A 27,344-nucleotide genomic window follows, 5' to 3' on the forward strand; every position below is an offset into this window, starting at 1 on the left:
TTAAAGTCTGAGAGAAATGAAAAAGACACACGGTTCACATCTATTTGTAGGTTAGGATTGCGTAAAACATGTTCTAAAACAGCAGCAAACAGCTAACTCCACGCGAGTTCCTTTTGCGGGGATATTGAGGAGTGTGCCTCTTCTATCTTCATCTAGTCATGACTTTTTGATATTGATTTCAGTTATAAATAGTAAGAAGTTAGAATTAACCAAGTTTGTGGTAGAACTACTCGACAAGCCCATGGCAAACTCCTTGCTGTGGAACTAAATCAATCATAATATTTGCCCATTATTGAGCCCAGGTGTTTCATAATAAAAATACCTATGATAATCAAGCCCGCCTACTGCCTAGTAACAAATAATATCACAACATGCATAGATAACGTGAATATTGTATGATATGTTACATAGTAGGTAGATAAGAAGATTATTAAATAGAAATCGGCCAGGATTTTGATTAGCAGCTTATCGTGATTTCGAAATGATTTGAGCCACCTTGACTTTTGACCCCTGAAATAAACTGAGCTAAAGAAACTTAGAAATGACACTTGGGGCACAATAGACATAACTACCAGTACTTCGACTGCTAAGAGACGGACGTGTATTAATACCTTATACCTGTCATTTCTTTCGGGTTTCGCCAGGATAAGTTAAGGGCTGGCGCGCTGGCTGATGTAATTTATTTTTAAAATGAAGATTTTGAAATTGAATTATGACAGTTTTCTTTGCATGTGCCAAAATATAAACAACTAAATTTGTAGGTAACGACCCTAGCGACGACTTTTATCATAATACGTCAAATTTAAAAATTTCAACATCAGTTCTAAGTCGGTATACTCTATCATTCTGTCTACTCTGCTTGGAAGCTTTGACTGAGGTTTCTCTTTTACCACGATTGTCAACTTGATGGACGCATCTGTCTACAGCAGGGGTTCCCAAAGTTATTTTGTCTACTGCCCACTTTTTTTTATGAGCTGCAGGTGCGTTGCCGGCCTTTTAAGAGGGAATAGGGTAATAGGGGAGGGTAGGAATGGGAAGGGAAGGGAATAGCGGAGGATAGGGAAGGGAATTGGGCCTCCGGTAAACTCACTCACTCGGCCTCTCCTCTCCCACGTTTAAAACACGTTTGAGAACAAATTATGTTTTAGCGCCCCCCATTGTTTCAATTTAAAAAGCATACAGGTGAAATAAAATTGCAAATCCCCCCCAAGCCCTGAGCCCAAGTCTCAACACACAGGCGCGGTCGCAGCCTGAAATTTTGGGGGGGGTCACTCACCAGTCACTACGAAAATATATATTTTTTTTATCTGCGCCTTCGGACGGTTCTGGGTTGACAGCTGTCTAAGGTCGGACGCAGTAACGGTTAGGGGATAGCTAGAAATTTCCTTTTATTATTTGGCAAGATAATGAGATTTTTCAATTGGACCTTAGATTTGGGGGGGGGGGTCATGTCCCCTGTGACCCCCCCCCCCCCCCTTCGGACCGCGCCTGTCTACACAACGCCCCCATTTTTTTCTGGGTCCCTTTAGGCCTTCAGCGCCCACAAGGGGGCGTTATCGCCTACTTTGGGAAAGGCTGGTCTACAGCATGTATACAATGTACGTCGATTAAGGGCAATTGAAGACGAATATTGTTTCTCTAAAATATTGCTCAGTCTTTTGTATGTAGACAATAAGATATTGTCATCAAAATGCTATAATATTATTATTAAGAGCTCACCTGACTCTAAAAATCAAACATCGTCCTTCTCTCTTCACACTCACGCCCGTCTTTCATATGCCAGGTGAAAAAGGACGGCGCGGAATCATCGCCGAGTTAGTTTTACTTGAATAAAAGACGAACTATAATGATTATGAAAAAAGTGTTTTGAGCAAATTTAGGTTTTATCAATACCTTTTTACATATTAAAAAATATTAAAGAAAAGACAGCAAACTTCGAAGATCCTAGCAAAAATGTGTCTAAAACAAGGTTTTTTGTAAAAAAGAAACTATCGAGCATTTTTTGAGTAATCGTGTTTTCGTCTTGAGCATTTAATCTTTATGAACTGAAGTTACTTGTGTCAAAAAATCAGTTTTCTAGACCTTACAGATTTTGAGATCTAGATTAATGTATGTAGTCAAGTTAGGGTCATATGGGCTCTTAATTTTGTAGTTAACATCGCAATAACAAAACGAAAAGAGCTAGTAGTTAGCACAAATTGCTAAATAGATATAGTAACAGTGTAAGCGGCTATTACAGCGAAATAAATATTTGTATGTATAAATGGGTCGATCAACTTTTATTGGTCCGACGGTACACGCATCATGTCCCTGAACGATAATTAATAAATATTAAATCATAAAGAGTTAAATTGGTTTTAATTATATTCCTTTTAATATTTTCTAGCATTATTGTGAACAATATTTTACTTGTTTTATTAATTTGTGCGTAGTTTAATGGTTGTCCGACAGACTATATGCAATTTTCCAGTACTATCACATTTGTCCCCAAGCCACAATGCATTAACAAACTTTGCATCACGAAAAACATACTATCACGACCATAAATACCAAATACATTTCTTGTTTCAGTTCATAATTGTTGACATCAAAACATACAAACAATTTTTTTTTATTGGATATAATAAAATTTTCAGGCATTTTACTTTTGTCCCCATAAATCACCTACATGGCACAGGTCTCACGGACAACCGTAATTTAGTTATGGAACCAAAACACAGGTGGCGCGGTAGACTCCTAAACAACAAGCCAAACACAATAGTTAACTGTCGGGCTCAAACGCCATTTTGATTTGTATAAAATCACGGCGACAATCGTCCGAGCGACGTGGGTGAGTGTGGGTGGCTTTTTTGTCAGTCCGTCGGACAACTGTGATTAAAACGTAAGTACTTGATGCATTGTTATCAATTATACTACACGAGATGCGCTTTCGTCTATATTTTAGTATGAGCTGAGATTAATATATAAAATAACAATAGTATTTGCTTGGCGGCTCAAAATTTTAAAAATGTCCCGCGGACAACCAGTCACTTGGACAACTAAAGTGGTTGTCCCGTGGACAATTTGGTTGTACCTAGGACAATAATTATTTAAAACTTACTTTAACAGTTAAATAGTTGATGTTTTTTTTATTACTCAGCTGTTTCGGGAATACATTTTTATTACGCGATTTTATGTCTAGTTTAATTGTAATTTTTAATTTTTTTAGATAAGACAATGGGATTGTTGGAGAAAGAAAAGTCAAGACACTACAGAGAAAGGCTTAAAGCAGACCCAGATAAATTGGCTGAACGGAAAAGAAAAAAAAAGGGAAAGTTATCACATAAATAAAAAGTTAGTTGCGAATATGGAGCCGGAGGAAAAAAATAACTGCAGAATAATTTGGAAATCGATTGGACAAACAAATAATGTCCCATGGACAACCAAATATGTCTTCTGGACAACTAAGATGTCCCCATATGAAATTCACATTATACTTCATTAATTCAGTTTTATCGAGAATCAGTTCATTTCAATTTAGTAAAATCTATAATACAATACGTAACAACCTCGCCTTAATAGTTTTTTGTAAAAAAATATCACTATTTCCGCTTTACTTATTTTTTTTATATTAGAAACATAATTTGGTTGTCCAAAAGACATCATTCGTTTCAATTTTAATAAAAATATTTCGTATTTTGGGTGTACATAGAACAAATATTAAAATATTATTTATTATTTAATATTAGAAGAATTTGTTTTAATTCTTAAGGGCATTTAACATTTAAAAAAGTACTACTGTGTAAGTTGTCCAAAGGACATTATTTCCCGTGAAAAGATCGGTTAGTGAAGTTAAATCCACAAATGTGTTTAATCAACATAACTGCTGCTTATATAATCTTAATCTACGAAGAATCCTCTTCTAAATGAAATAATAAAATGCTGAAAAAGAAGCAAAAAAAAAAATAGCAGAAAATTAAGATCGGGACCTTTAAAAATTGATTGACCCAAATAAGCGATGAACACTTGATGTAGAGATGTAGAGTCATCGTGAACGATAAATTATGAGATATTTGGCGAACCGCCCGGTCCATTTTATATTTTATAACTTCCTTTACATAATAAAAATGATTAACAATTTAAAGTAGAAACTTTAAATTTGAAAAATGTTTGTTTGACAACTTTAATTAAATCTGATCAGTAGTTTAGGCGTCACGTTGATATAAACGTAAAAATAGATGCAATCTCATAATTGCGCGAATGTGTGTCTATTTGTTATTTCCTCGCGTTTAACCTGCTAAAGCTACACCGATTCTGATTAAGTTTTGTATTGAGTTACATACAGTTGGAAAGGACATAAGACAGTTTGTATCTCAGAAAATGTACAAAACTTCTCTCGGAGCTCGCATGAGTATATTAATAGCTATTTGTTTAGACATTGTTGCGTTTTTAGAGGCATGTTTTTACGCGATCCTATCAATGTTTGCATGTCTTACGTACTTATGTTGTAATTAGTCAGCAAGCACGTGATGTGCAGACAAAGAATATAAACTGCAGCACACACACACACACCACACACACAAATATATTACTATCTAATCAAGGTTAAAGTTAACGGTTGACCATTAGTTTAATAACTGTGTCCCAGTTAAGTTTCCTTCGATAATTATTGGGTGGCTTCGTCGTGTCCAACGAAATTAATAACTTCGTAGTTGCAGACGTTAATGACATGAATCGTCCTTCATAATCTTCTTTGGACTACCAGCATATTGGTTCATTTGGAGTTATCACCTTTTCATATACCAAAGCCAGTCAACCAAAAATTCCTATTGATATCTACGCCCATAATTGTTACAGTTCGATTCCAGCCTCAAACTGTAACTGTGCTGCACTCGAACGTGCAGAGTCCATCAAATATCTGGGAGTAATCATTGATAATAACCTGCGTTGGAAGCCCCACTTCAACTCTGTCGCCGCACGTCTAAGGAAATTAACATACGTTTTTAGGAAACTAAGAACTGTCATTGATTTCCAAACCCTGTTCATGATTTATCTAGCGTTAGGGCAGTCTCATATAGGATACTGTAGATATATTACTTTGGGGTGCCGTACACAAGACTACAATGCTTAAAGTTGAGCGTGGACAAAGGGCAGTTCTGAAGGTTCTCACTAGAAAGCCGCTGTTCTTCCCAACTGTAGATCTTTTTACGGTGTGCCAAGTATTATCAGCGAGACAGTTGTATATTCTTCGTACTATACAAAAGAAACACAAACTTCTCATATACGACCCAAACTCTTACCTAAATAAACGCCGATTCTATAGTCTGTGAGGTGCTGCCTTGTAATACAGATGCAGCCAGAAGACATTTTAAATACATCAGCTCTATACTGTATAATAAAGTAAATAAAATACTAAATATATTTTCCTTAACAAGATACAAACTAAAAAAGTGTTTAAATAAATGGCTAAGAAACAGAAAAACTCGTTACCATCTAATGAATCTAAAATATTCAACCCAACCCAAAATATTCAATATATATACGGCAATTATTATATTTTGTAAGCCGTAATTAGTCATAGCCTTGTTATTATAATATATAATACATTATATTAATTATTTTAAGTTAAGTCCTGTTTTTGTTACAACTGTAAGATGCCCGATGTCTTAATGTAATTAAGCTATAATATTAATTGTAATCCATGTTATTTTGTAATGTAAATTTGTTTTGTTTAAGTAAATAAACCAAACCAAACTTTTGAAAGTAATAGGATAAAAAAACAGAAAAATTTAAATAAAATTACGCCATCTAAGGGCTACGCAAAATTGTCATAATAATATAGGCTTGATCGTTTCTCAATTCTACTTAAAACACGCAGCATTTAAATTCAGGAAACGAATTCTAAAATAACTGATTCGAAGTAAAGCGCTGAATCAGACAGTATAAGGAAGTAGAGTATCTGTTGTGCGCTGATAGCAAGGGCAACTTAAAACATTAATTTATAACACGTTAAGGAAGATCCTTTCAGTATTGCCACATTAAAACCGGAATTTTTAAGCGTCGTCGTAGGCCTACTACGAAACTATTTTGAGACTCAAACAATCGGACAAGAATGCCGCGTCCTGCTCTAACAACGTCATTTCACGTTTGTTAGAGTGGGACGCAGCATTGTCGTCCGATCGTCCGATCTCAAAACAGTTTCATGGTACAAAGCCTGTTTCACCATTTCCTGATAAGTGACGAATAGACTATCCACCAATTAAATTGCCGGATCAAGTATGGAGAATCTGTCAAAAAAGTTGTGAATAACATATTCGGCACTTTATCTGAAAGTGGTGAAACATGCCCTTAATTTTTTTAATGTTCTTGTTAATTTTGATAAAGTTGAGTCCCGTCGAAAAGGATGTAGAATTTTTACATTCGTACGTTGACCTATCACGGCTTGTCTCTTTTACTCGAGCGTGTCACCAAAGAACGATTACAATATTTCATGTGCGAGTAAATGAGACAAGCTTTAGGTGAATGTACGAATTTTTACGTCTTCCTCGGCCAGTCTATTAAAGCAAATACCACACAAATAAAAGTAATATAAATAATTGATTGTACTGTTTGTTCTTTCTTCTTAGTGAAAATGTATGTTGTACTATCAGCGAAGTTGATTCATAGGAAGGTGGCAGACATACGTAATTTGGTTACGTTACGTCAAACTCAGCCGACAGACCATGATTCATATTATTGACATAACCTGACCAACTGATGTAGGTCCGTCAACTGCCTATGAACCAATTTCTTCGATGGTACATATAAAATAACTATTTTTAAACAAAACTCACGTCTAACGTTCTCCCACCGCACGAACTCTCCTACGAAGGCGAGCTGTACTTTACACCGCGCCGCCGCATCCGCTATCTCCCTCAGTCTCTCGCTGTCCCGCTCGCTCAGCGTCGCCACTTTACAGTACACGTTGACTAGGACTATAGGGTGCTCGCAGATCAGGAACGCTGGAAATAAAGACAACAGGTATTTTTAATCGACATCTAAAAAAAGTTCTATGTACTACCAGAGAAGTTGATTCCTAGGCAGATGGCGGACCCAAGTAATTTGGTCGCGTTATGTCAAACCGATACACCGATCTCGGCAAACATTAAGTTGACATAAGCCGACCAAACGACGTTGGTCCGTCAACTGCCTAGGAATTAATTTCTTCGATGGTACATTGTACACATGGTTTTTTGGGCAAGGACTATAGAACACTTTTTTCAAGTTTCAAATATAGGTATTTTATGTAACTTATCATTATTAACTGTAGATAATCTTAAATTTATCGTATTATTATAGTTTATGCCTAATAAGGCTTTCCTCATTGACCGGAGAAATAAGTTCTCAACTCAAGCTCAGCGGGGCTAAAATGGTCGCTTTGAAGAATCCTGATATGAATCATAATATGATTCATTTTTCTAAAATCGCAAAATGCAGCTCTGCTTGCAATTCATTTCTGTATTTTTATACTCATTTGACATTTGTCAGTTTGACAGTTTTGACAATTCATTTGCTGAATTGATTGAGAGGAATTGCTAAATGTGACCATTTTAGCCCCGCTGTTTGACGGTGGTTATCCGTAAGACTTTGATATTTAAGCCAAAAAACTTTGTTCATTAGTGGACGACGAATAGTTCATTAGTAGTTCAAAGGCTAGGATGATAATGGTATACTTTACCTTTACAAGGTGTAACAAAAGTAAGTGATAATATTTTAAGGTGTGTTCATTATAGAGAGTTTACTGTGAAAGTAGCAGCGCTGAAAGAGCAAATTTTTTTGTGATTTGTATGGGCGACGGCCGACGCGTCATGAATTTTTCCATACAAAGATGAAAAAAAGTTACTTTTTCAACGCTGCTATTTTCACAGTGAACTCTATAATATAGGGGACTAAAACGCACGCTAAAGTATTGTCACTTAGTTTTGTTACACCTTGTCACATATAAAAATCAGCCAAGTGCGAGTCGGACTCGCACGAAGGGTTCCGTATCGCGAAAGTCAGCAAAAAATGTGTTTTTTGTATGGGAGCCCCCTTAAATACTTATTTAATTTTTATTTTATTATTAATAATTGTTAAAGTACACATATAATTGAGGATTTTGTGAAAATTTAAAGGCCTACTTGTTACCATTACTGATATAGAGCAAAAAAAGGACAAAAAAATCACATTTGTTGTATGGCAGCCCCCCATAATTTTTAGTTTTATTTTGTTTTTAGTATTTGTTGTTATAGCGGCAACAGAAGTACACAATCTGTGAGAATTTCAGAAGTCTAGCTATAGCGGTTCTTGAGATACAGCCTGGAGACAGACAGACAACGAAGTCTCAGTAATATTGTCCCGTTTTTACCCTTTGGGTACGGAACCAAATAAAATCTCATTCAACGATTGTCTAACAGCGAAATATAGTCACTGCAATCGGAAAGAGGGCGAAGCCGCTTCATCATCTAATGAGTTTTTTCCTGTTACTTCGCTGGCTAATATCTTATGCAATACTTCTCAAGAAGCTAGTTATTAGTTTTCATATTAATGTTATAAATGCGAAAGTATGTCTGTCAGTCTGGTACCTTTTCACGCTTATACCGTAAATTTAAATCGTATGTACCTACTTACTCGTAAAGAATGACAGTTTTTATGGCTACAAAATGTGCAGTAAAGGTTAGCGCTCACTTTGTCGGCGCGTGCCGGGGCGGATCGGGGCACAGCGCAGCGCAAAATGCGCTATAGCACACTATTGCCGGGTCGGGCCGCATCGCATTGACGGATTTTGAGTACTTTGGATAGCTCCAGTGTGACCACTCTTAAATCACTCGTGACTCGATATATCAAAAACGTAGTTTAGTAGAATATTTGCTATATTCTACTAAAATCTACTAGACCGTGTTTTAACTTTTTTCCGAAAATCTACCTTTATTAATCAATGTATTCTACGTGGTTGAAACTAAAATAAAACTAAAATGTTTATATGGACTGTCTTCATCATGCATTTTAATTTTTTATATTACACTACTCAACAAATTTTCAACTTTTTTTTTATCTGAGTTCCTACTATGTAATTATAATTCCTTGTCATTGGCCTAATATAAATGTGTAAATAAAATTTTTGGATCACATCTCATTTCCGAGATATCATTTATCTCGGAAATTATTCAAACATATGATTTTCAAGCAAAATCAAGCTCATCCATTAGGTTTTTTGATTTTTTTATATAAAAAGGGAAAGATTTCTTGGTGCAGCTGGCTTTACGCTTGTATTAAGATCCTGGAGATTCACTAATAAGGCTCCAACTGTAATCTGCTAGCATAACAGGCCCCCTTCTTGGAAAAAATTTCAGCCGTATCTTCATGAAAGCAGTTCCCATGTTTATGGCTAACTGATCCCATATTTTCGGGCAAAAAGTCCAAGTGCGGATTAAGTAAATTACATATAACATTTCTTTTTAAGGACACAGTCCAACATCAGTTTTATTTTTGGCGAAAGTCACGGATTTGTTGTGACCGAGAACATTAATTGTCACATCAATAAAAGCTTCCCCTGCTTGTATTTCAGAATGATTAAGAGTAAGTTGATGTAAAAGCTGAATCTTCGATCAGCTTTCTTATGCCCTACCTACGAATAAGATTTGATTTTGACTTTGATTTTCGCCTAACTAAGATTTGGAAACTTGCTAGGGAAAATGTAATGCAGGACTGTCTTTGTTCAAGTGTTTTACGAAAATATTTAAAAAGCCTAATTTTGTGTGTTACGGCAGCAAAATAATTTAATCGGGCTCAACTAATGAACCAAATTTAGCAATTTTATGTCCCAGTACGAGTGACTCTCGTGATGGCCAGTTTTGGCATAAATTCGCCAAAAATGTAACAAAATAAGTTAGGACTGCTAACATTCACGCATGTTAAATAAAAGTTAATTAATTAAACTAACGTATAAAGTAAATTTTTGTTTGTAAAATAATCTTATTTTCGAAATACCAGCTACATAAACATCCAACTTACGTCTACGTTACAGAAAGTTTGAATTTATATTTCTTAGTTTCCAGATGTGATATCAAAATAAAATGCCTACATTTAGTTATTAGTAGTCAACCTCGATATGAAATCATATGTACCAAATCAGATTTTTTTTAGTGCTGAGTAGTGTTATTTGTTATATAATATCGATCTTCTACTAAAATTTACAAAAAATTTTGAACTACTAAATCGTCATTCATTTGACCTGAAATATACCAAAAAGTGGAAATCTATGTGAAGTGTGGTCACACTGTTGCCGGGGCGCAGCGGGTTTGTCGGGCCTTGCCGGGCCTTGTCGCATTGACGGAAATCCGCTGCGCCCCGACATAGTGTGCGATACGGTGACGGTGGCCAGTTTCATTGAAACCAGGCCAGGTACGCAGGAGTAATTTTATAGTGCTCAAGTGTGTGCGCAGTACACAAGAGCACTCTCTATTCCTTTACTCTCATAACCCAGTGGCACGGAAGACCGACACGACTGGCGAGAGATCAGGCGCAGGACCGACTTTACATGCTAATTTTGAGCAAATAAGCATCTACTAGTTAACGAAAGTTAAAAGACTTTAGCACTATTAAAATTTTACGATACATAAGATTATCCATTTTAACACAGTAGCCTTCTACGTAACTATACAATTATAATTATAATATTATTAACTTTGGCACATACGATGCATTTGTTTTGCGTAGACTATGAACTGTGATTCATCCTACTATCCTACTAATTTTATAAAGGCGAAAGTTTGTTTGGATGTATGGATGTATGGATGTATGTATGTATGGATGTATGGATGTGTGGATGTATGGATGTTTGTTACTCTTTCACGCAAAAACTACTGAACGGATTTTAATAAAACTTTACAATAATATAGCTTATACATCAGAATAACACATAGGCTACAATTTTAACCGACTTTCAAAATGGGGGAGGTGTTATGTTCGTTTTCTTATGTTCAACGATTACTCCGCCGTTTGTTAACCGATTTACAAAATTTTTCTTTTGGTATATAGGGTATCATCCCAATTTGTTATTACAAATATTCACAAAAGTGGTGATCTGATGAAGGATGCATAAGTAATCGAGGGAACTCCTCAAAATTTATATGGAAACATGTGGTGACTTCGGTTTCGTGAGAAGTATTCTAAGCATATGTACCAAACAAGTAAGATTTTGCACCGAGGTATACCTGGTATACCGTGGTTCGGAAGGTGCTGAGGGAACTCCTGATTCTTTATAGATACAAGTTTGGGAGTTTCGGCGTTGTTTTAAGAACGGAAAGCATATGCTACTATGCAAATTACATTCATCATCATCATCATCATCACTACCATTTTATACCATACATCGTCCCATGGTTATGACTTATGAGCCTATAATGACCCTGTTATTGGTACGTTTCATAGTCTTTTAGATCGAGACTCGAGTTTGTCAAGTGATAATTGAAAAAATCTATACTTAATATTGCTTGAGAGTATGTTTGCTTGAACGCGCTAATCTCAGGAACTACTGGTCCGATTTAAAAACTTATTTCAGAGTTAGATAGCTAATTTATCAAGTAAGAGTATAGGCTATATAATATTATCACGCTAAGACTAATACGACCGAAGAAACTCGGGAAAATGTGGGAAAAACTGGGGAAATATTAGAAATTACGAACTACTGGAGCAATTTTTATGGCAATATTTGGCACAGCGGGGCTAAAATGGTCGCTTTGAAGAATCATGATATGAATCATAATATGATTCATTTTGTGATATGAATCATGAACAAAATGTAACTCTGCATACAATTCATTTCTGTATTTTTGTACTGATTTGACATCTGTCAGTTTGACAGTTTTGACAATTCATTTGCTGAATTGATTGAGAGGAATTGCTAAATGTGACCATTTTAGCCCCGCGGATATAGAGTAAACCAAGTGAAGGGAGTAGGGACATAAGAGCTATTTTTAGGGTTCCGTACCTCAAAAGGAAAAAACGGAACCCTTATAGGATCACTTTGTTGTCCGTCTGTCCGTCCGTCCGTCTGTCAAGACCCTTTTTCTCAGGAACGCGTGGAGGTATGAAGCTGAAATTTATATCAATTACTCAGGTCTACTGTCCCTTGAAGCTGTGAAAAAATCAAACTTCTAAGCCAACGCAATCAAAAGATACAGCCGTTTATGCCGCAAATTTTCGACACTTGCAAGGGAATCAAAACCTACAGGGTGCTTCCCGTGAACTCAGAATCTTGAAATTTGGTACGAAGCAACGTCTTATAGCATAGATAAAGGAAAAATTACGAAAACCATAAATTTTTAGTTACATCACATAATATATTTTTTTTTAATAATTTTAAACTTACTACCCATTTCCTCATAAACGCGTAGAGGTATTAAATTGAAATTCATACCAAATACTCAGGTCTATAATACCTTTAAGCTGTAACAAAATCAAACTTCTATGTCAACGCAATCAAAAGAAACAGCAATTTAAGCTGCATATTTTGAAACTCGCAAGTACTCGCAAGGGAATCAAAACCTAAAGGGTACTTCCAGTCGACCTAGAATCTTGAAATTTGGCATGAAGCAACGTTTTATAGCACACATAAAGGAAAAATTCCGAAAACCTTAAATTTTTAGTTACATTACAAAATAATTTTTTAATAAATATAAACTTATTACTTTTTTCCTCATGAACGCGTAGAGCTATTACTTAAACGATAAAGAGATCTTTGTCTTAAATTTATGCTCCTCCATCTTTCCCCATTGTAATGTTATGAATTTCATTTTGCAATAAAAATACCATAGTTATGACTCGATTGTCGTAATGAACGAACTTTGTAAACCTTGCAGGTTTGTACGGAACCCTCGGTGCGCGAGTCCGACTCGCACTTGGCCGGTTTTTTTATTTTATTGGAAAATGAACGGTTTCCGTAAAATTCCTAATTTACGCGGGCGAAGCCGCGCGGGACTTCTAGTATGACATATTTCTATCTCGATTCTGTAGCAATATTTATTTATATCAACTTCGCACGATAAAACGTAATAAATTCTATGACATATGTAACATCCTCTATAATAGAGATGAAATTAATTCTATTAACTGGTAGCACGCGTATCGGGGTGGAGTCTAACATTTATTAATTAAAAGTTTATAGACGCTCTGGTTCTCACACCAAAAAATTGCAAAAAATGTAGTTTACAAAAAATACTTTTTCATGGTGGGAAAAATATTATAATTTAAAACGTAATATTGTTAATTACTAACTAAACATAACATTATGTGGTGGGATGATATTATAATCAATTTCTTTATGTTACCTTCGGCTTCTTATGACTTATACTGTCGTGAGACCCAAAATATAATGAAAAATTTTGGATACTTTACAAATTTTCAGCACGGCAAAATTTTCATGTCATCAATATAAAAATTTTCATAATGTTCTACCCATTAATTATAAGAATAAAAAACTGAAGTGCCCATAAATAATATTAATTTAAAACTGAAATTACACGAATATGCAAACTTCGAGTATTAACTTTTATGAGCAAGGCCTTATAACCATAAATTACAATGGCCTCTATTAGGTACAACGGCCATAACTTTACCATTATACTTTTACAAATAATTATAAATCATTGACCTACTTAAACTTCAAAACTACGCCTTAATTACTGTCTCTGTTCGGTGTTATTTTACAATCGCAAGATGCGTCTTAAGAATTGAGAGGTTCTTAATTTTAGGGCTGGGGATTGGCTGTGGGGTGGCAGAGCTCAATTTAATTCCATCGAGCCGGCTCGAAGCGAGCCTTCGACCTGTCAGTTTTTCGATCCACACGGTAGTTATTGCTCGATTTGGAGTAAAACTATCGAGCAAAACCGTATGTGAGTACTTAGCTTAAAAGGATTTTGGAATGCGAAAACGCCATCTGGATTAACAGAATTCTCATCAACAGCCAACTTTCCATTTCACATGACAGAAGCTCCAGATCATCAACGACATATTTAAGCATTTGATGATCCCTAAAACAATTAAGATTTAAAGTCCTTAACTCTGCTTACAATTATAAAGCAGAGAAATGCCTTTTATTATAATAATTAAAGCGCTACCATTAATTATAATGTAGAGTATGCACCAGGCAATTACGAATGCGGCGGGTGCGCGACGTATATGGCTCTACCTCCGCGAGGTAAACTGCTTGAGGTTGGGACACGCTGGAGATGGGCGACATAGCAGTCGTAAAGGCTTTTCCTTACAGGCAGACTCTATATAATAGGGATTTTGATGATGTTCTTTAAAATGTTAGATGCAAGAGAAGGAATTGAGTTATACGAACCCCACACCGCTGACAAAGCCAAAAGACTTAAGAATAACGGGCTTAGGTATAGCAAAATGCCTCTATTTATTTAACAAACGACTGTGCAATGTAGACCAATATAAAGAAATAAATATAATAAGAAAGTATTCGCAGAAAAAAATTGCGACTGCAAAAATTTTTTTTCAGAAGAAAACTGTGAATATATATTATTCATTATCTGAGGCAACCGATGTGTCGAACCATGACTTGAAATCTGATCAACAGAATTAGTTTCAAGTATTCCAGATAAAAAAAACAATTCGCGACAAGCGACAAGACGCTCGCTGCTAATATATTAGCAGCTTTATGTGGCAAAACGGAACCGCAAGGGCGGGCGCTAATGTCTATAGCACTGAGCTGGCGGCCGAGAACGGTCGCTACGCCCGATATAGCGCCGGAAAACTACAACGCTGCATCATCATCATCACCACCACCATCATCATAATCACTACTAAAATCATCATCATCATCTCGTGCCTCCGTGGTCCAGTGGTTCGATTTCCGCGTTGGAAACATGTTATTTCCAAGTTTGGTTAGAACAATGCAGGCTGATAACCTGATTGTCTGACAAGTGACAAGTAAGATGATCCATGCGTCGAATGGGCGTGTAAAAAGTCGGTCCTGCGCCTGATCTCTCGCCAGTCCTGTCGGTCGTCCGTCCCACTGGTTTATGAGAGTAAAGGAAGAGAGAGTGCTCTTGTGTACTGCGCACACATTCGGGCACTATAAAATTACTCCTGCGTAAGTCGCCCGGTTTCAATGAAACCAACGACCAAACCGGTGTGGGAGTTATTATATTATCACCTCAGAACAACAGCTTTGTGACCTGCACTGTTTATCATTGTCCATATAAAGTTTTCTTTGATACCAATTATTGTAAAAGTATTTTCTGTTGGTGTGAGCAAGTCCCAATTCTTATAACCTGAATGTCGGTTTGGTTCACGAGTTGTCCCGCGTCGTTTAGTCTAGGACCCGTTTCCAGAGTGAACGATTCCAGCCTGAAAATTGCCTACCGAAGATGTATAAACTGTTACTATAGGCTACAAATAAAATTACAGAATAGCGTGTTGACACTTGACCCACCAGCCCACATTAAAAAGCAAATCAAATTAACATTTTTACAAATCCTCGCACAAAAAACTACGTATTGTAAAAGAATCATCGGTAATCACCATCCCACACAAAGACTAGGCCTGATTTAGCTCAAACCGGAAAACTAGAAGTGTTAATACTGGCGTGATGACCAGCTGTTTGTAATTCATCACCACGAGAGTTCTAGGTCAAAGTTAATTGAGATTCATTTCAGCAACATTTTCCACGGGAAAATCTAAGCGGCTGTTGCTATTAACAATTTCGACGTGACAAATCACACCACAAGCGTTTATTCTTGGTAGAAAAAAACGCAAGGTAATAGGCCGCGCATGACTTTAAACGAGTGAGCACACTGAGACCGGCCGTGCCGGGGCTCAGCGTGCCGGGGCTAATCGCAAAAATCCTACAATTTGTATGGAAGCGTATGCGCGTATCGCACACTGTGTCGGGGCGCAGCGGATTTCCGCTTCCATACAAATTGTATGGAGGCGGATTTTTGCGATGAGCCCCGGCACGCTGAGCCCCGGCACGGCCCGTCTCAGTGTGCTCACTCCTTAAAAGCGCTCAGTAAAAAGGGAAGGGGCGGCGTCCGATTTTTAGGACTTTTTGGTGAAGCGAGAGGGGAGCGAGGTAGCTTACCTGAAATCATTGAAGACGCAATTTAAATATTATGATCGGTAGGTTCTTTATTGGTAGCTATTGTATGCTAGAAATTTAAAATATGCTCAGATAGCCTCTTTCAGTTTACCGAGCAATCTTAAATTTGTGCACACTGCACAGCTTGTACGAGGGATAATGCAGATTTCGTATTGAAAAAATCATGATGTAGTTCTAGAAATCTCTTAAATGATCTCGCTAGAGACCAATTTTGGAACCATATCAAGATTATATTTAAAAAAAATCATCAAAAAAATAGTATTTGCTGTGGCCTGTGACAAACTTCTTTTCTTGGACAAGTCGTACATAGCAACCATTTCTATTTGTTCTATTTCTTTTTGGCACGCTCTGCTATTACGTTATTACGTAGTAGATAATATGAGATATAATGTACTGTAGTGTATGAGTGTGTACTGGCGATCAATTGTCGACGGAATAATTGAGCCAATGACTGTCGTATTGAACTTTGAAGCAACGATTCCTAATTATTGACCGTCTGATATGATAATACATGCATTCCTTTCGCACAACATCTGGTCAACCATTAGGTTTTCGTTAAGAAATGCTGGCAGAAGTTTTTTCACGCAAGAAAAACTCTACGCGAGAGTCGAGAGAGACGAGACTAGTAAACACTACAGTCCAATGTTTGTGTTATGTTCTCTCTGACAGGACACAGGTACTTTATGTCGATAAATAGAGCCACGAGGAGAGTCGCAAAACTTTTTATTAAATGTTAAAATTTGAACAAAAGGGGATTGCCCACTTTCTATAGACACTCTGGCCATAGTTGACAGTTTATTAACTAATAATATGATGATTCGTATCTTGAGAAGCTCTCAATCTACATGAAGGATTTATAGAATTTTACTTTAACATAGAAGAACACTTGTAAGAAATATCACTCCTAAAATCCATACCATAACTTTTACGCATGACGTTAATGAATGTTATCAGTTCGCGTAATTAAATTCTGTGTTTTGCGATAAGGGAAATCAGTGGGCTGTGACAAAATGAAAAGTGGAAGACCAAACCAAATCACACATACAGATTTTGAAGACATTTACAACTCAGGTCCCACTATTTTAATGCAACAACAAAGCCCGCTTCGTACCTTCTTCAATCCAGTCCGTTGTCTATCAAACTTTAATATGGTACTCTCATGTCAAAGCATATAATATGATAAATGCTACGAATAATAAAAACTAAGGAAACGTAACTCCCATACTTGAACCGTTTTAAATTTGGCTCCTTTTCGAACACTAAAATATGTCAATTCAGATTTTCGCCAAGGTCGTATCCCAGGTAACGTATCATAATATTGCGCGCCGGACGACAGCCTGCGCGGTTATTGTCATTGTCATAGTTATGAAACAACAATTGTCAAAAGCGGATAGTATTATGCAGTATACACCAAGCACATCTACTATCACGAAGAAACGAGCACATAATTAGGTATTATTTTAAAATCAAACATTTTCCTCTGATCCTTAAGACATCGATAATAATAATATACATATAATAATTATGAACAAACCTTGGACAAACCTGGGGCGAATCTAAAACTGTCCGAGCACCTCGAGAAGACGTTTTCAGATTACAAAAATCTATGTGCTAAATTATTACAGAATTGAAATAAAAATCTTACGTAAATTTTGTACTTATAACTCACAATTATATATTAATTGTGAGTTATAAGTACTTAATACTTTAAATAACAGTTAGCAGTTTTTTATTTTTTTCATTTACAATATTAAAGGAAATATTTGTAGAGATGTTCCGATCATGACTAGCCGACTATCCGATTAGTCGGTTGCAAAGAAGCCCACTAATCTGCCGACTAGTCAGCCAACCGATCATGATTTCAGATGTTTTTGTAACGCTTTGTTTACTGCTGATTCGCGGGTAAATCGCATACGCCGCCTGCGAACGGATCGTGTTTTGGACTTTGGTCATGTTAAAACGTCATGATATAAAGTGATAAAGCTATTAACATGGCAATCTTCGAGTGTCACATGTATTTTTTTATTATAAATGTTTAGAATGAAGAAGATATTATGTTGTTATTTAATAAATGTCATAGATATTTCTTTACAAGCAAGTAATTTCAGAAACAATTCACTAATTTTCAAATAATCAAGGTTTTTCTTAAATGTAATATCAATAATAGTAAAATAATAAAAAGCCGGACAGTCAGCGCTTTTTGCCGACTATTCGCCGACTAGTCGCCTACTACGAAAGTGGCCGGATAGTCGGCTTTACCGACTAGTCGGCACGTCTCTAAATATTTGTTTTTGTCGATTGAACGTAATTTATTACATTATGTTTTTTTGTTTTATTGTAAAAAAATCCGTAGCAAGGAATATGAGAATACCCATAACATCTTATAACGCATTTAGTATAATGTCAGCCAGACCCTAAAATTTCGTTTATGATTAAATTATTACATCTTGCATAACACTGTCCATGGCGACTTTGTAAAAAAATTGTAATTATATTATTTTTTGATTACTGCACTTTGAGAATAACATGTAAATTTAATAAGACAAACACAAAGAGACCAGCTTAATTTTACGCAAATACCCTAGCATCCAACTTAAATAAACCATCTTTTTTGGGTCGACAAAAATACAAGAAATTTAAGCATAATTTTAAACAATTCACTTACAGATGAAAGGTTATTCCTGTATTAAAAGTCGTATCTGTATGACTTCTACACCACTTCACAGGGCATTTAGGCATTTTAACAACAAAAATATTGTAAAAAGCTACGTAACAAGTAAGTAAACAAACCTATGTAAACAAATTGTAAAATGAGTTTGACAACAATTGTCATGTCAACCTGATTGAATGTCACTCGAGTATATATACACGAAAAATGTGTACCGAACACATGCATAAATATGCATGTATTCGGGTCACATTTTGTAGTCTTTTGGTGCACTTTTTTTGACGGAGTTACTCTTCCTTAGTTTTTATTATTCGTAGGATAAATGATAATTTATATATATACCACCATTTAGTGAGTTTACCGGAGGCCCAATCCCCTACTCTATTCCCTTATCTTCACATCCCTATCCTCCCCTATTACCCTATTCCCTCTAAAAAGGCCGGAAACGCACCTGCAGCTCTTCTGATGCTGCGAGTGTCCATGGGCGACGGAAGTTGCTTTCCATCAGGTGACCCGTTTGCTCGTTTGCCCCCTTATTTCATAAAAAAAAATACGTATGAATAACGCCAGCTTGTTAGAACTTAGAAGAATACGGAATACTTCGTTAAAGTTAAAGGTTTGTTTGACGTTATATTATAGAAAAAAAATTTTGTTGTTTGATAAGAAACGGACGACGACAAAGAATCCAGATTCCAGCTGCATTAATGTTTCATAGTAGAATCGTAGAACAGATATCACGGCTGATTAATTCTTTAGACATAAACTGTGATGGTAATTAGAACACAAAAACTCCTAAATATTCTAGTCTCAAGTCTAGACATTATTGGCACAACAAAGCAATGTCCTTGACAAGGTAATAACAGCTATCGTTTCAGGTATTACAGGCTTTATGGGCTAGAATTTAGGTATGATACTGGATTTCGCCTGGTTTGTTGGGCCGTTCTTCTTCTTCTTTTAGGTTGAAGTTTCGGCTGGCAGAAATTCTGCTGCATTCAGTTTCATACAAAAGTCTTGTTTGATTCACACGAGCGTAATTTTGTGAGTCATGATATGTATGAAAAGAAATTCTGCGACTCGAGTCTCACAAAATTAGCTCGTTTGGCTTCAGCCTTATAGCGCGGGAACCATACATTTTACTGAGACATCGAGATATCCCCAATTCCCATATGGTTTTATCGAATTATATTACTGCTGCATTTATGTGCAGCAGTGTAAGCGAGATAATGCAACAAACAGACAGACACACTTTCGCATTAATAATATTAGTATGAACCATAGCAATTATAGTAACGATATTGGCATTGAACCAGTCACGTTAATGCACTTTTCAGTGCTTATCAGAAAATCTGTCACGTTATCTCTTACGTCAGTACCTACTCTATGTATTGCAGGTGTCTGAGGTACATTAACTTACTTTCTACGTAACGTGATTTAAAAATATATTCCTTATTATCAGCACAGAACTCACAAGTAAAAATTGTAATTAAAAACTCAAATAAGTTACTTATTATCTAACGGCACCTCGATGCTAAAACCCATCAAGCCGTTCAGGATGCAAAGCCAAACAATTAATAAACAATTAATTAGCGAGCCAGGTGAACCCTACAGACAATTTTCATCTCATAAGTCATAATATTATTACATCAGCTGAAATATTATGTGCATGCATCATCGTTTATTATTAAGTTAAATATTGTTGTTTTTACAATAGCCTCTTTAGCATAATTACTCATTAATTCATTATTCATTAAATTTGCATAATGGCATAAATATCACATACCCATTGTCTTAAAAGTCTTTAACTCTTTACCATTGTAACTAAGTAGGTATATTATCATAAGAGATTTTCAACAGCTCTCTATTATATCTGATCTTTAACTGACTTCGAAAAAGGAGGTGGTTATTACTACTTGCTATTCATTGTGACTACCGCGACTGACTGATAGACTAGAAGAGTGAAGACTGGATATTACTTATACGATTAATTATTTGTTTTAATTCTTGGACATGTCATTTTGGCACTATTGTTATGAATGGTTTATAAAAAATCTTATGAAAACTCATTATGTACATGACATAATGTGGGAAAAACATAATATAATGCAATTTACACAGATATCAGATGGTTCGTTTTTTGTTTATTTTCCACAATCATTTAACATCCTTAACTTCAAAAGAAGCAACTGAATAGTAAATGAAATTAGTGCCGAATGTATTATCAGAAAATTTAGCATTCATTTCTATTTTCACACAACAAAAATATAAAAATATATTTTGTGAACCTTATGAGTTATGACTAGCTATTATCCTGAACCGATTTAAACTCCTTACAACCCTACCAACTTTAACAGCATCTGATGATCTGAGATCTAGGTCTCAGGATGCATTACCTAGGCAGGGAGGGTCAAACGTAAGGTCACGCTGATGACACAGACGGTTTGTCTGCGGTCAATTGAGGTCAAACACGGATCGCGACCAATAACGACACCAGTGATTCAATTTCAGATTGCTGCAATTTTTGGAGCACCTTTATTAGGGCACAATGGCAGAATAATTATTAACATTTGTTATTGTATGGAATGCACGTGGTAGACAATTTACTTACGTTATTTATTTCAAGAGTTGCAGTCAGCACATAGAATAAACCTACAAAAACCCCTCAAAATACGAGCTTGGAAAAAGCGTTTGGCCTGCTAAAACCTACTAACTTATCTAAACTATGTAGAGAGTAAAGATTCAACTGCCATCTTTGTAATGTGCAACACGTAATCTGAAATCCCGTAAGAACCGTACATTCTGCCGATACAAGTATATGCAAATAAAATCAAACCAATCTCCTTTTTAAAAATTCCAGTTTAGAAATATAGAGCATAAAATATATAAATAATATGTGAGCTAAAAACGGGCAGATTCCAAATCAGCGTGTTTTTATAAACGTGACTAAGATATTGACGAATATAGAGCCACAATGGCCACGGATGATGCAAGCCTTCAGAAACATCTTTGTAGGTTCCTATCACAGTGGCATCTTTCATTAAACAATCGTTCTAGAGATTAGCAGACTATTAAACTCCTATATAACTTATTTTACTAAACTTCCCATCCAACTTGTTACTTTTCAATATAAAAGGCAAATACTGTGCGACGCAATCTACAAAAATAGGAGTACCAAACCAATCTTCAGCCATTATTTATTTATAAAAAAATCTTCATTCATCAGTCTCTGTTTCGCATTACTCTATCTGTTCTCTGCGCTGTTTACACTGTGGTTTATGCACACAACACACAATTTCGCGAATTCCGCGGCTATGTTTAGAAAACGATACATAACTCCGCCTTACATAAGGAAAATCGGAAGCGAACGCTACTTATGTGGAGGCGTGAATTTTCGCGCAATGTATTGTTTATAAGACGGTGCATCGTTGCACCGAATTGGTTTATCGCGCAGGAATCGTGTTTTTTTTAATGAAATAAGGGACCAAACGAGCAAACGGGTCACCTGATGGTAAGCAACTTCCGTCGCTCATGGACACTCGCAGCATCAGAAGAGCTGCAGGTGCGTTGCCGGCCTTTTAAGAGGGAATAGGGTAATAGGGGGGGTAGGGAAGAGAAGGGAATAGGGGAGGGTAGGGAAGGGAATAGGGCAGGGGATTGGGCCTCCGGTAAATTCACTCACTCGGCGAAACACAGCGCAAGCGCTGTTTCACGACGGTTTTCTGTGAGAACGTGGTATTTCTCCGGTCGAGCCGGCCCATTTGTGCCGAAGCATGGCTCTCCCACGTGTAAATAAATTAATAAATAAATATCAAAGCCAAATTATATCAAAATTGGCCATTTGAGTTTAAGATAAAACACACTACAGATACTTTCGCGTCTATACGAATAATATTAGCATGAATACCATAAAGAAGTTGAATGGCTGAATTAGATAGCGTCCTTACAAAGGGAAAATATTAGAGGTACCCTATGAAGTAATCGGTCTCTCATAGTAGTTTGTGTACTCTCTTTACAGAATGGTGATGATAATTATGAAAAAGTTTTACCTATAGTTTGTGCGTTCTAAGATGATATGGGTGACAGTTTTCATATTCCTTGCTACGGGTTTATTTTACAAGAAAACAAAAAAAAAACAAAATGTAATAAATTATATTCCATCTACAAAAACAAATGTTTCCTATAATTGTAAATGAATAAAAATGAAAAGATGCTAAAAGCTAACTTATTCATAAAAATTATAAATATTAACTGTGAAATAGAAGTATAAAATTATTGTTACGAAAACATTTGAAAAATGTCATATGCGCATGAAATGGAACTTATGTCAATAGAGATTGACTCTGTTGAATCGAAATCAAATCGATAAAAAAGGGCGGCCATCTTAAATCGCCGGCAACAAAATGTCAGTACGAAATCGATCATTTCGATTGCAATTCCTTTACGAAGTGATTCGATATTTTTAAACTATCGATTAATTTTTGTTAGGTAACTTCACTACTATTGTCAATCATAATGTGTCACGCATATCATCATAAAACGCACAAACTATAAGTATTGATTTAAAAATGGTAACTGTAAAGGCTGACCTTTTGAAAAAATTGCTCTACATTCTTTAACACTAAATTATAGTTGTGGTATAAGATAGGTCCACTATAATTTGTTGTGTGAAAACACAAAGGTGTTGAATAAAAGTCTGTTATAAAGGAAAATAAAAAAGATCCCTGCTATTTACCTACATACAATACAATACAATATATGAACTCATTTTAAATTTAAAATATTTAACATTTAGGTACAATTTATGTTTTGAAATGAAAACTTTAACCCTTGGTAATTTTTTTCATTTGAGGACAAAGAAAAACCACTACATAATACATATTTAAAAACTTTTACCCACACTAACGCGCTATGTAGGTTTGCTGATCTGTGCTACTTATTTTAATTTCAGTCTTCATTTTCACTACAACTATTTAAATATTAATTGCTTTATGCGTTTATAAAAAACTTCACATTAATTCTCTATGAACATTAAGGTGTCGGTTGGCAGCGGGCGACATGAAGCAACCGCAGACGGCGTGTCGCAGCGACACTACTGGTTTGTATGTATTTCTATGACATACCCTCCGCAGACCGCAGCTAGCGACACGAAACTAGCGACACTTATTTATAGAAATATCACTTGTACTATAACACTTGTACTATTATCTATTCTGTGGAAATACATACAAACCAGTAGTGTCGCTGCGACAGGTCGTCTGCAGTTGCTTCATGTCGCCCGCTGCCAACCGGCACCTTTACGTGGCATAAATATAATGTTTGTATGTACTCCAAAGTAATGTTGTTTGATCACCGTATTATGACGTCACAGAGTATATATTTTGTCCTCCAATTAATAATGTATAAGGACGCTCCCTACAAGCGTGTCAGTGTGGCTTCAGCCATAATTAGCATTCCTTATTACTTGTCGCATTTCTTTTCTTCGCAATGTGAGTAGCGATACATGTTCGTGAACTATATAATACGTAGAGCAATACCTAACTTATGTTAAGCAACTAAAACAGGAAACTATTGGAAAATCGATCTTATAGTCTATAGAGCCACTAAACTACAAGAGATACTTACTATACCTACCTTTGCCAGACTGACAAACACAAGACACTTCTAAGCCTATTGCACCCCAGTTTGCCGAAACACAGACTAACGGCCGTTCCCAATATATGATCTATCTCTGGTTTTGCCCTACTAGAGATAGGAATAGCTCATAATTGACATAAAATATATCTCTAATGTCTAATGTGAGCTATTCCTATCTCTAGTAGGGCAAAACCAGAGATAGATCAAATATTGGGAACGGCCGTAAAAGAGTTACCACGTAAGTACCACGGGGAAGTAAACTCTACAGAGGCAATATAGTTCCCAAAAAATCCTAGAGTAACTGTGCTATCCTCCTCCTTTAAGGACTATATAATATAAGCCTACACCCCTTATTCGTGTAAACATCTATGCTCAGCTAATCCATGTTGTTGTGTTTGTGTCATGCAGATTTTCCAATTTATATTATTGATAGCAACACGGAATAACGTAAGCATGGAATATGTTGCATATCAAAAACGAGAGATCCTATCATTCTACAATCTACCTGTATCACTCACCCTGGGGATATATCGTGAGGTCGTCGCTGACGACGTCGCAGAGCGCCTCCCCCAGCAAGCCTATGCCGCGCCCCGTCACCTCCTCCACCTGCTCCAGCGCCAGCGGATCCATGAAGATGTGCTTGTTCGACGACTCGAATATGAAGCCCAGGTTATTGCTGTGGAGTAGACAAGTATATGTAGCGCTGATGAATATTGATACGATATACGAACGATCTAACGTGGGAGAGCCATGCTTCGGCACGAATAGGCCGGCTCGACCGGAGAAATACCACGTTCTCACAGAAAACAGGCGCGAAATAGAGCTTGCGCTGTGTTTCGCCGAATGAGTGAGTTTACCGGAGACCCAATCCCCTACCCTATTCCCTACCGTACCCTCCCCTATTCCCTTACTCCTGAGTCCTGCGCCGCCGTCGCTCCCGCCCCGCCGCGCCCGCTGATTTCGAGACTGAAGCCTAAAAGAATGCTTATTGTCATATAACTTAGGGTGTAATCACACGAGTTTAAATTAATAATTAATTAAATTAAGTTATAAATATATGACTTCAGGGCTCCGTAGACCGTATTACAGCTCTACGCGCTACGTCATACACTACGTCAGATATACGTAGTAGATTATGTAGTAACTAATTACCGGTACATAAATAGCTTCTTATATATAGACTCGATGTCAAACGTAACATACTATTGTATAACAATATTATTACGTTCGTTCTATTGTAGCTTCTATTAATTTATGCTATACGTACTTATTCAATACTTTTCAGTATTTCTCTAATAATTTCACTGTGAATGCAAAGTAACCTAAGTTCCATATAAGTGCATACAGTACATTTTCTGTGGCACTTATAATTAAATTAAAGTTAAATGTCTCTAAAAGTGGCCATAAATGTTTGGTATCGGTTACCTAGTTCTTGCTGTTCGCAAGGGAGATATTACGATTATTTTGATATGAGAGCAACTCAATTTAAGTGTTTAACCCATAAATCCCCAAGCGGCAGCCGGCTGGCGTATAACAATTGAAAATCTATTGTGTCTGCGATACCCACGATGGAGGTGTTAAGATAGAGATAAGTGTTCCGTTGAACGCCATCAAGATTATTGAGATCAATTATAGATCTCATCAAAAATCACAGCCAAAAGTCAAAACGCAAGAAACAGATAAATCACATTTGCAAATAGAGAAAATTCGAAAGCGTTCACCGTATGTAACAACTAACAAATTAACATAAAACACTAGAAATTAATTTGACAAGGTCCGAAGCCTAAGGGCCGGGACACATAAACACGATACGGTGTCGTGTTCGTCGTGTCGTCGAAAAACTACGTCACGACATCGTAACGTGCCACGGCCCACGATACACGGCACGATACGATATACGGCATGTACGATGTCGATACAATGCAGGGTAAATTGTCGCAGTTAATTTCTTTGAATTTTGAATAACACGCATCGTGTGTTTCTACGACGCGAGGTCGTGCCGTGTACCGTGACACGTTACGACGTCGCGACGTCGCATGACGCATCGTGAAACGACGCCGCATCGTGGTACGACACGGCGTCTTATCGTGTTTATGTGTCCCGGCCCTAATATTGCCAAACATTATGAGGAATATTTGGTAATTAGTGGTAAATTTCCAAGGCAAATTCGTTTTGTTCTAGTTGATTTGATTAGCTCGTGAAGCTTCTGTTTAGAACAAAAAGCCACTTATAAACGTTAATTTTGTTAAATAGTTACTAAACTACACTACCATTACCAGACATTGTTAAAAACTAGCAAAGTAATATCATCATCATTATTCTGAGAAAGGACTGCTCATGTCAAACTTCGAAGAGGCGGATAATACAGGTCATAGATTAGACTACAAGCTACGGCAGAACAAAGACTTCTATTGAAACTGAGGTAGACATGCCATACTCTACGAAATGACATTTGAAAAACAATCCTAAAACAATACACTCAAAACATTACACACACAAACAAAAATGTATCTTCGTAGTCAAGGGCGAGATGCCAATATTATTTTGTAACAAGAGTGACAAGGATGGTCTATGGTGTTCGGTTATAATACCGAACGCAAGCGTAAGGGAACATACCCATACTACGTGACCCATTTAGGGACGGGTCTTCAAAATACTACGCTCGGTCACAAGAGGGGGGAGTGGGTCTAGAGTTTTGTCATGTAGTCAATTTCGACGAGAGAAACGTCATACGAATTTTTTTTTCTCGCAATTTAATACTTGAGACTGGCATTTATTATGGTTATTTATATGCTATAGCCAACAGCCACTAAAAAAACAGGCACTTCTGTCACTTGTCAGGCATTTTGAAATTTGGTGAAGCTGTAAAGCTTGGTGATCATTTATTATATTTGGTGTTCGATTACAATTTGAACTACAGTCGTGACTAAA

The 27,344-nt window shown here is 36.5% G+C and overlaps 1 protein-coding gene across 1 annotated transcript in view; it reads right to left on the bottom strand.

Moving 5' to 3' along the window:
- LOC121740490 (endonuclease/exonuclease/phosphatase family domain-containing protein 1-like) overlaps positions 1-27,344 on the bottom strand; it is a 43,979-nt gene that overhangs the window by 978 nt on the left and 15,657 nt on the right. The window contains exons 4-5 of the mRNA XM_042133194.1: positions 24,932-25,089; positions 6,813-6,980 (exon numbers count right to left, since the gene is read on the bottom strand). Of these exons, the coding sequence (XP_041989128.1) occupies positions 6,813-6,980; positions 24,932-25,089 (326 nt within the window). The remainder of the gene's footprint in view (positions 1-6,812; positions 6,981-24,931; positions 25,090-27,344) is intronic.

The sequence above is a fragment of the Aricia agestis genome, chromosome 1, assembly GCF_905147365.1.
Source record: "Aricia agestis chromosome 1, ilAriAges1.1, whole genome shotgun sequence".
Taxonomy (NCBI): Eukaryota; Metazoa; Arthropoda; class Insecta; order Lepidoptera; family Lycaenidae; genus Aricia; species Aricia agestis.